This window comes from Elephantulus edwardii, unplaced genomic scaffold (assembly GCF_000299155.1).
Source record: "Elephantulus edwardii isolate Elephantulus edwardi_28Jun2011 unplaced genomic scaffold, EleEdw1.0 scaffold00217, whole genome shotgun sequence".
In the NCBI taxonomy this organism is placed as follows: Eukaryota; Metazoa; Chordata; class Mammalia; order Macroscelidea; family Macroscelididae; genus Elephantulus; species Elephantulus edwardii.
Genome location: NW_006399967.1, coordinates 4,040,356 through 4,050,086, shown reverse-complemented (window position 1 = coordinate 4,050,086; position 9,731 = coordinate 4,040,356). Strand labels below are relative to the sequence as shown.

The following is a 9,731-nucleotide window of genomic DNA, read 5'->3' as shown; positions in this document are numbered from 1 at the left end:
TGGGTGGGAGCTGCGTGGCCAGAGTAGCGAAAATGAGGGGTGCGGGCCCCACCTCTACATAGGTCGAGTTGTTGCACGCCTCTGCGAAGATGCCTGGTGATGCAGGGGGTGCCAGGTCCCCGTCCTCTGGGCCAGCTGTGCCCCCGTGGGACTCCAGCAGAGTCTGCAGGTACTGGGCTAGGTGGAAACAGAGTCTCTGGACCAGGACGTGGCTTTCCAGGTCCCTTGGGTTTGATGGAGGCTCATGAAGTGTCCTCCTCTCCCAAATCCCATAGGTACCCCAGGTTCCCCAAGTCTCTGTGTCTAGATCCTTCAGACTGGGGCTCACACGTTGTCAGAATGCACAGAAACCATACAGACTTCCACTGGACCCCCACCCCACCCCTCCCCCAATTTAATGAACTCCTGAACAGCCTTCAAGGCCCCAGCTTCAATGCCCAGAGCTCCCTCTGCCCTCACCCTGCTGGCGGATAGTGAGACCTCTGGGGAGGTTCCCCATCACTGGCCCAGCAGGGCAGCTTCACTGTTAATGAAAACACGGTCCCCACAAATACAGCTTCTTCATCTGAGGCCCAGGAGTCACAGCCACCCACCCCCTCCCCTTCACTGTTCTCCAGGTCCCCCCAGCCCCCCACCCTCTCCCGGCTCACTGTTCTCCAGGATCCCCCCTCCCCTGCTCACTGTTCTCCAGGCGCCGGAGGCTCTTCCGCCCCTTGGCCTTGGGCACCAGGTCTGAGTTCCGCACGGCCTGGTTGATGAAATGCTGCTTCCGCTTGGAGGCTGAGAAGCGCTTCACATGGGAGCCCGCCAGAGCAGGCAGGCAGCCTGACAGGGGCCTGCGGGCCAGGGGGAGCAGGTCAGGGCCAAGATCGGTCAGGACCCCCAGCCAGAACCCCACCATGGCTACAGCCTGCGTGGTTGCCCCAAGTCCAAGATCCCCCTCAGCCAGATGCTAATTCCAGAGCCTAGACATCTGTTTTCTCTCATGCTAACATCATTTGAGAGATGGCAGATGAATAAACCAAGGCAGAGAGGGGACGACCCCTGCAGCCACCCAGCTGCCCTCTAGCTGACAGGCACCCCACCTCCACCCCCAGTCTTGTGGATTTGAGATAAGACGGGCTGAAGTGCAGAGCCCAGGCAAGCCCCAAACCCGGCCTTTTCTCAGCTCATCGCTGCCGCGTGCCATCGAGTCAGAACCCACTCCTGGCTGACCCTCCAGCGGGTTTCGGAGGCTGTAAATTGCACAGGAGGACAGTGCCCATCCTTCTCCCACAAAGCAGCTGGTGGATTCGAACTGTGTGCCTTTGAGTTGGCAGCACAGATCCTTGTCCACTCAGCCACCCTGATTTTCTTCTGCTTCTTCCCTCTCCCTGCTCCCCACCGCCTCTGGCAGCAAATAAACAAGGAAAGAGCAGCTCGCCACCCTGGAGTCCACCTGCTGTCCCCACCTCCCAAGTCGGGAGGAGGCCTGGGGGAGGCTGAGGTAGAGCAGACCCTCCCCAGGACCTGTCGGGATGGGTTAGCAGGCAAAGTGGACCCGGGGGACCCAGAGTTGGCCACTCGCAAAATGGGTGGAGAACCACAGAAGTCCTTGATGGACCCTTCGCAGCGCTCGACATCCCCTGGACCGGGGGCTGTAGAGGACAGGCCCCACCAGCTTCAAGGACTCTCCTGTATCAAGCCCCATGGTGGAGTGTGACCCCCTAAAAGGTCAGTTTCCCATATTCACCCCACTCCATCGCCTAACACCCTGCTTGCTCTTCGAGAGTCGAGGGGCCCCCCTCAATTAGGTAGGCTTCCTCCAAATGTAAGCTGGTGGCCATCAAATCAGCAGCTCTCCTCCCAGGCATGAACTAGGACCTGAGGGCAGGTCCACACAGAAGCCTGGACACCAGCGCTCACGCAGCCCTGTCCACAGGAGCCTCAGAAGAGGAGGGACGAACACGGTGTGGGCCACCCACACTGCCTGCAAGGCTTGGGTAGACCAGACACAGAGTTCATGCCCACAGAGGTCACCTCCTAATCGAGTTCCTGATGACAACGGTGTCCCTAAGTAGGGAAAGTCTCAGACATGCATACAAAATCCCAACACCTCACCAACAAAGAGACAATCTAATTCAGACACGCAGAGGACACACCGCCAAAGACGACATCCAGCGCCTTGGCAGCGGTCGGCATCTCAGCAGCGGTCAGCAGTCAGTACCTCCGCAGTGGTCAGTGGTCAGTGCCTTGGCAGTGAGCACCTCAGAGGCAGTCAGCGGTCAGCGCATTGGCAGCGGTCAGCATCTCAGCAGTGCTCAGTGCCTTGGCAGTCAGCACCTCAGCACCTCGGTGGCGGTCAGTGGTCAGCACCTCGGCGGTGGTCAGCGCCTCAGTGGTCTGCCATCCTGTCCCTCACAGAGCCCTGCTGTTGAACTTAGAGGCTGTAAACAGTAATGAACGTGCCTGCCCATCCTTCCCCTCGGAGCAGCAGGTGGCCTCGAACTGCCTGGCCGAGAGAACCCTGGGTGGGCAGTGCAGACCCCAATGGGCTAGGCCACCAGTGCCCCTCATCAGCTGTTACGTGCTGTCCCCCAGAACTCAGAGCTGCCCTACGAGCAGTTTCCGAGGCTCCGTATCACACGCACAGCGTCCTTCTGTAAAGCAGCTGGGACCGGCCCTGCCGAGAGGAGGCTGCGACTCCTTATCCACGAGGGCCCCAGGGCTCCAGCGTTACTGCTGTTACGTGCTGTCTAGCAGAGTGTGACTGAGCCATGCCCCATCTGGTGCCATCTTCATCATTTCAGATACGCTTGAGCCCGCTGCCACACTCACTGTGTCAATCGCTCATGTTGAAGGTCTTCCTCTATTTCCTGGACCCTCCACGTTCCCAGCATACTGTCCCTCTCCAAGGTGGTCTCTCTTAGCGACATGCCCAAAGTATGCGAGGTGAAGCTTCACCATCCCTGCCTCCGAGGAGCAGACTGCACCATTTTTTTCTTTTCATTTTTTTCTTTATTTCTTTTTCTTTTCGTGTACCATCGAATCAGATTCAACTGACACAGGAGGAGACTGCCCCTCCTTCTCCATCAGAGCATCTGGTGGATTTGAACCACATACCTTTGGGATTGCAGTACAGCTTCTTTGCCACTAGGCCTCCAGAGCTCCCAGGCTGAACTTCCTTAAACACATAGCTATTCGTTCTCTTGGCCACCACGGGATGGTCAGTGCTCTTCTCCAACACCGCAGCTCAAGGGCATCAATTCTTCTGTCATCTTTATTCACTGTCCAGCTCTCAGATGCATAGCAAGTGATTGGAAAGACCTTGGCCTGAATCAGACGTACCTCAGTCCTCAAACTGACATCACTGCTCCTCAATAATCTGACTGTAGACCTTCCAGCGTGCTCCGTCTCCTGACCTCCTGACTGCTGGTACCGAGGAAACTGACTGTGGATCCAAGAAAGATGAGATCCTTGACAATTTCAGTCCTTTCTCCATCATCAATGATGCTGCCTGGGGGCCCAGTGGTGAGGATTCCTTTTTTCTTGATGTTGATATGAAATCCAAATTGACTACTGTCTTTTACTAAATGTTTTAAATAATTTCGATAAGCAAGGTTATGTCGTTTGCATAGTGCAGATTACTGATGAGTCTTCCTCTGATCCTGATGCCACATTCTCCTCCAGAGAGTCCAGCGTTTCCAATGATGTGTGCTCAGCATACAAAATGAATAGGTACAGAGAGAGGATACAACACGAAGGCACAGCGCTCTTCATTTTAAACCATGCACTCCTCCCTTGCTCTGTTTGGACACCAGATTCTTGATGTAGGTATAGATTTCATAAGGGCATAATTAAGTGTTCTGGGATTCCCACTCTTCTCAGTGTTAGCCATGAAGTATTATGACCCACACAGTCAACGCCCTGGCATTAACAATAAATATACAAATAACCATTCTGGTATTCTTTGCTTTTTAGCCAGGACCCCGTCTGACATCAGCAATGATATCCCTGTTACGCGGCCTCTTCTGAATCCCGTCTGAACTTCTGGCAGTTCCCTATCTATGTCCCGTTCTAGCCGTTTTTCAATGTTCTTCAGCAGTAGTTTGCTTGCAAGTAATGTTAACACGTTGCCACAAATGACAGCAAATGTGTTTCTAACCGTGGTCATCAGTTTAAAAAGTGTGCGGCAACATGTTAATGATACTGTTTGATAATTTCCACACTCTGTTGCATCATTTTTCTTAGGGATGGGAATATGGGTCTCTTCCAGTCAGCTGTCCTCCAGATTCCCTAACACTGATGTTGAGTTTGTCAAGGGCTGCATCTAACATGTCAACTCCTGGGGCCTAAGACACGGAGAACCAGAGGTGCCCGGCTACCACTGCCCACTGCTCAGGAAGGGACCACAGCGGAGGGTCCCGGACAGGGTGGAGATAAACGCCAAACAAAGCTCAAAATCATAAACACAGTCAGGCTGACAGCCTGATAAAGAATCAGCCAGGGGCGATGGTCCTTAGCTGACCTGTAAGCCTGGAGCTGAGCTCTCTCCTGATTGTAAGTTAAACCACACACAGACCTCTAAGGCAAACACCAGGGAAGAACACGCTGCTAGAACATTCACTGCACAAGATCAGAACGGCAGCCCTTGAAAGGGAGAGGGCAGATGGACAAAAGGAAGCAGGAACCACAGGGAGGGAGCAGGAGGTGTGCTGTTACAACACGGGAGCTGTAGTCAATGTCGCAAACAAGATGTAAGTGAATGGTTCAGGATGCTGTGGACAGAAGGCTGAATGACCCAGGGAGCACTGAGAGAATGTGGAAGAAGTACACTGAGTCACTGTGCCAAAAAGAATTGGCTGACACAGAAAAATTTTATGAAACAACATGTGATCGAGAGGCAGTGGTGATGAAGGAGGAAGTGCAGGCTGCTCTGAAGGACTTGACAAAAAAAAATAAGGCCCCAGGAACTGATGGAATACCAATTGATGAATTTGAACAAACAGATGCTGCCCTGGACGTGCTCACCAGGTTGTGTCAAGATATCTGAAGGACAACTACCTAGCCAACTGACTGGAAGAGATCTATATTTATTCATATTTCAAAAAAAAAGGTGACCCGACAGAGTGTGAAAACAATATCACTAATAACACATACAACCAAAATCCTGCAGAAGATTATCCAAACACAACTGGAACAGCACATCGATGGAGAACTACTAGAAATACAAGCTGGGTTTAATAGAGGTCATGGCAATACAGATACTGTCACCAATGGCAGATGGATCTTCCCAGAAAGCAAAGAGGACCAGAGGAATGTCTGTCTGTGCTTCCTTGACTCTGCAAAGGTATTTATTTACCTGTGTGGGTCACAACAAACTGTGGCTGACTGAGAAAAAAGGCAATTCCAGAACACTTGATTGTGCTCGTGCAAAACATATCCTCAGAGCAGGCAGCAGTCCTAAGAATAGAGCAAGGAAACACTGCATGGTTCAAAATCAGGAAAGGAGTGTGTCAGGGATGCATCCTGTCTCCACACCTTTTCAATATGTACGCAGAACAGATCATTTGGGAGCCTGGGTTTTAGGAGGAGGAGTGTGGCATCAGGATTGGAAGAAGACGCATCAAAAACCTGCAAAATGCAGATGACACAGCCTTGCTTGCTGAACATACCATGGACCTTCCAGACAAGTATGCATGCCTTGGAGACAAGTTTCTCCTTGGAGGCTAGAATCTTGAACCTCCAACTCACACACTTGTGGCTAGGAGGGACCAGTCCTTGGAGAAGGACATCATGCTTGGAAGGGTGGAGGGACAGCGCAGGAGAGGAAGACCCCGGATGAGATAGATTGACACAGTGACTGGGACAATGAGGGTAGGTGTGTTGGAATTAGTGAGACTGGCTCAGCACAGGGCAGGGTTCAGAGCGGCTCTGTTGCAAAGGGTCACAGGTGATTTGACAGCCCATAACAACAACATATGAATGATTGAATAGAAAACCAATCTGCAAACTTTCACCTTAACTATGACCACAATCAAAAAGAAATTTAAAAAGGGCTGTGACAACAGAAGAGAGATGGAGACAGGTGAGGTGCACCTGTGGGTGAGCCATAAACTACCCGCAGCACCGGCACATGTGGGGTACTGTGCAGAGTGAAAGGTCAGCAAAGATCAGGGGGACGCTGTGACACGAGTGGACCTGGAGGGCATTATGCTCAGTGAAATAAATCAGTCACAAAAGGACAAATACTGTATGAGAGCTGAGGAACCACCAACATAGGGAGAGGGAAGGACAGGCAGCGGGGCAGGGGTGAGACACAGGGGTCAGGGGGGACAACACAGGAGCCAGGGAGTGACAGGGCCGGAGAAGGGACACAGGGGCCGGGGGGGCACAGGGGCTGAGAAGACACGGGCTGGGGGAGACACAGGGGCCAGGGAGGGCCAGGGGCCAGGGAGGGGACACAGGGGCCGGGGGCACAAGGGCCGGAGAGGGGACACAGGGGTCAGGGAGGGCACAGGGCCAGGGGGGCACAGGGGGCGGGGGGGACGACACAGGAGCCAGAGAGTGACAGGGGCTGGGGGGCACAGGGGCCGGGGGGACACAGGTGTTAAGGTGAGTGGAGGCCAACTATACACAGGAAGGGTTGGTCAGCGGGGGGTCACTAAGGAAAAGGGGACAGAGTCCTGGCATCAGATCTTGCTCCTCACAGAGAGGCTATAAGCCTCATGGGCCACAGGGCCCGGCGGTGCCAAGAGCTGAAATGTACGTGCCAGGCTCAACACACAGGTGTTCCTGTCAACATGGACAAGCACGTGGGGGCATGGGCTGGCCTCCGACTGGACCAGGCTTGAGGAACTCACAGTCCCAAACCAACGCCTCCCTCCGCGGCAGTGGGGAGGTGAGCCCTGACATCTGAGCCCCAGGTTCAAATCCTGCCTAGGACACCCACCCACTGTGTCCCTGCAATTGTCAGGAGCCGCCAGGTCAGACGCCTTCCTTCAGCTAGCCGTCTGTAAAAGGGGCCAGCCGCAGGGCTGCAGTGGGCCCGGCTCCATCCACCTGGCTCGGCTGTCACCTGCCTGGTCTCCCCTCGTGACAGGAGGCCACCCCAGCACCACAGCTCTCGCTCTTGAACAGAGCTGCATCTCTTTCACCGTCACCCAGAAAACTATTTTTAAAGCCATTTTTACAGATTTACAAACCAAGGCACAAAGAGTGGTCACTGTCGAGTAGTGGCAGGACAGGGCAGCCGAGGTGGACAGAGCGAGCCAAGGCCTCGGGCCACCACATGGCATCTGACAAGCACTCAGTGGGCCCCAGGGCTTTCACGGGGATGCGGGGGGCTCTCCGAGGTTACACCCTAACAGAGGCATCGTTCAGCTTTCATGGGGATGCGGGGGGCTCTCCGAGGTTACACCCTAACAGAGGCATCGTTCAGCTTTCATGGGGATGCGGGGGGCTCTCCGAGGTTACACCCTAACAGAGGCATCGTTCAGCTTTCACGGGGATGCGGGGGGCTCTCCAAGGTTACACCCTAACAGAGGCATCGTTCAGCTTTCACGGGGATGCGGGGGCTCTCCGAGGTTACACCCTAACAGAGGCATCGTTCAGCTCCTCCCGCAGCTGCCAGAGCTGCACCTCCGCCCGACTGCCGAGGGCTGGCCTGGCAGGGCTGATAACAGAGTTGCGTCCCGTCAAAGGGTACAGCTGGCGTCAGTATGGGCAGGACATGGAACAGGGTGGGACTGACGCCCCAGACACACACAGGACACGAGGGGGTCATTTTACAGATGAGTCTCCCTCTCATGATACTGGCAAGAGGCAGGATTTGAACCCAGGTCTGGGCATGCATCTAGTGAGCCCAGGACAGGGTCCACTCTCGGACCTGGCCAGCCCTCTTCCCTCCCACACACCCCCTGGCTCTCCGGCAGGCCGAGGCCCAACTCCTTCACAGCCAGTGCTGCTCCTGTGCTCAGGCCACTAGGATCGGGGGCTCACCCACCCCCCTCGTGAGCTCTGAGCCCCACCATCAGTCGAGCTTTGTTCTAGAGGAGTTAAGAGTCTGGCCACAGTGCCGGTGGGGGTGGGAGCCCTGAACTCACTGCCCCCACCCAGGAAGACCCAGGAAGGAAGGATGGGGAGAAAAGCACAAAGTCATGAACATTCAGCAAATCAGGCTGTGACCAAGCTAATTCAACAGAGTAAACAAGGTGTTTACTCATCAAAACACCCAGTCCAACCCCGGGTCCACCTCCCTCCAGCCCAGCCTCAGAGACCTCCCCTCTGGGCTCCAAACATCGCAGAACAGGCCGACCTTAAACTCCTCACAGAGGATGACTCCTCACCTCCCCAGCACGGACCTCCCCCTCAGACTCCCCGCACAGGCCACCCCCTCAACTCCCCAGCACAGACCTCCCTTCAGACTCCCCAGAGCAGGCCTCCCCCGGGCCTCTGTACATGATGAAAACTCTCTCTCTTGTCCGAAGGAAGCTGGTCTGCTCCAAACTCTGCACCCGAGAGCCCACGGGCTGAGTCGCCTGGCACAGCCAGCCCCTCCCCTTACTTGTGCCTTCACTGCCCCACGCACGCGGAGCCTCATCGGTCAACACAGGGCGGGGGCAGCTGACTGGACGCTCATCACAGGGCTCCGACACAAGGAACTCGTCTGCATGTCTCACTGACTGCTGCTTCCCTGCGTTCAGGCTCCATACTGACCGTAGAGGGACAGAGCCCTCCAGGCCCAGGTGTCCTGGGCACAGGCCTGGGACAAAGCTGCCCTCAGACATGCCTGTGAGGACACAGGAAAGACTAACAGAAGTGGACGCTGAATCAAGGACCCACGCAAGGCTGAGGCCGGCCCGGCCAGGGGCAGCCAGGGGCCCGGGACCTTTGCTGGCCCAGCCAGGTGTGGGTGATGGAGCACCACTCGGGGGGCTTGGAGCCCAGGCCTTCTACAGTCCCTGCACTTTTTGTCAAGTCCTATGATAGTAAACTCGTGAGAAAGACCAACGTCTACAGCCTTCAATAGGGATCACATTTCAACATCAAGAAAACAAACATCCTCACGACAGGGCCAAAAGGCAACATGTCGATGGAGAAAAGATTCAAGTTGTCAACAATTTTATTTCACTTGGATGAAATAATCGATACTCATGGTCACACAGTGAGGAATCAGAAGACACACTGCATTGTGGGAATTTATTGACAAACACCTCTCAACGTTCCAAAGAGCAAGGATGCCAGTTTAAAGACTAAGGGGCACCTGATCCAAGCCGTGGTCTCTTCAACTGTTTCCCATGCAAAGCTGGACAATGAGTAAAGGCTAAGAGAAGAACCAACATCTTTGAGCTGTGCTGTTGTTGGAGAAGAGTCCTGACTACCCCACCGACTGTCAAAGGAATAAAGGCATCTGTCCTGATGGAAGTCGAACCAAGCGTGCTCCTCAGAGGCAAGAACAACGGAAGTTTGTCTCACGTTACGCATATTCTCAGGAGGAACCAGGCCCTGGAGAGAGACATTGTGCTGGGAACAGCAGAGGGTCAGCAAGAGAGAGGAAGCCCCTCAACAACGTCACTAATACAGTGGTGACCACACCGTGTGTGAACACGACAGAGACTGGACACGACAAGGATAACAAGGACAGCACAGGACAGACAAGGTGACAAGGATGGAGATGGGGCAAGGTGACCAGGACAGGACAGAGCAAGGTGACCAGGACAGGGCAAGGTGACAAGGATGGAGATGGGGCA

At 54.6% G+C, this 9,731-nt stretch overlaps 2 protein-coding genes across 2 annotated transcripts in view; one reads left to right on the top strand and one right to left on the bottom strand.

The window, feature by feature from the left end:
• Positions 1 to 2,181, bottom strand: part of R3HDM4 (R3H domain containing 4) — a 6,675-nt gene extending 4,494 nt beyond the window's left edge. Inside the window, exons 1-5 of the mRNA XM_006898014.1 lie at positions 2,142 to 2,181; positions 1,864 to 1,977; positions 1,452 to 1,509; positions 682 to 836; positions 53 to 177 (exon numbers count right to left, since the gene is read on the bottom strand). Coding sequence (XP_006898076.1) covers positions 53 to 177; positions 682 to 836; positions 1,452 to 1,509; positions 1,864 to 1,977; positions 2,142 to 2,181 — 492 coding nt within the window. The remainder of the gene's footprint in view (positions 1 to 52; positions 178 to 681; positions 837 to 1,451; positions 1,510 to 1,863; positions 1,978 to 2,141) is intronic.
• A 4,621-nt stretch (positions 2,182 to 6,802) lies between these two features.
• The window catches only part of LOC102856398 (transmembrane emp24 domain-containing protein 4-like), a 25,923-nt gene continuing 22,994 nt past the window's right edge, over positions 6,803 to 9,731 (top strand). The window contains exon 1 of the mRNA XM_006898013.1: positions 6,803 to 6,880. Coding sequence (XP_006898075.1) covers positions 6,803 to 6,880 — 78 coding nt within the window. The remainder of the gene's footprint in view (positions 6,881 to 9,731) is intronic.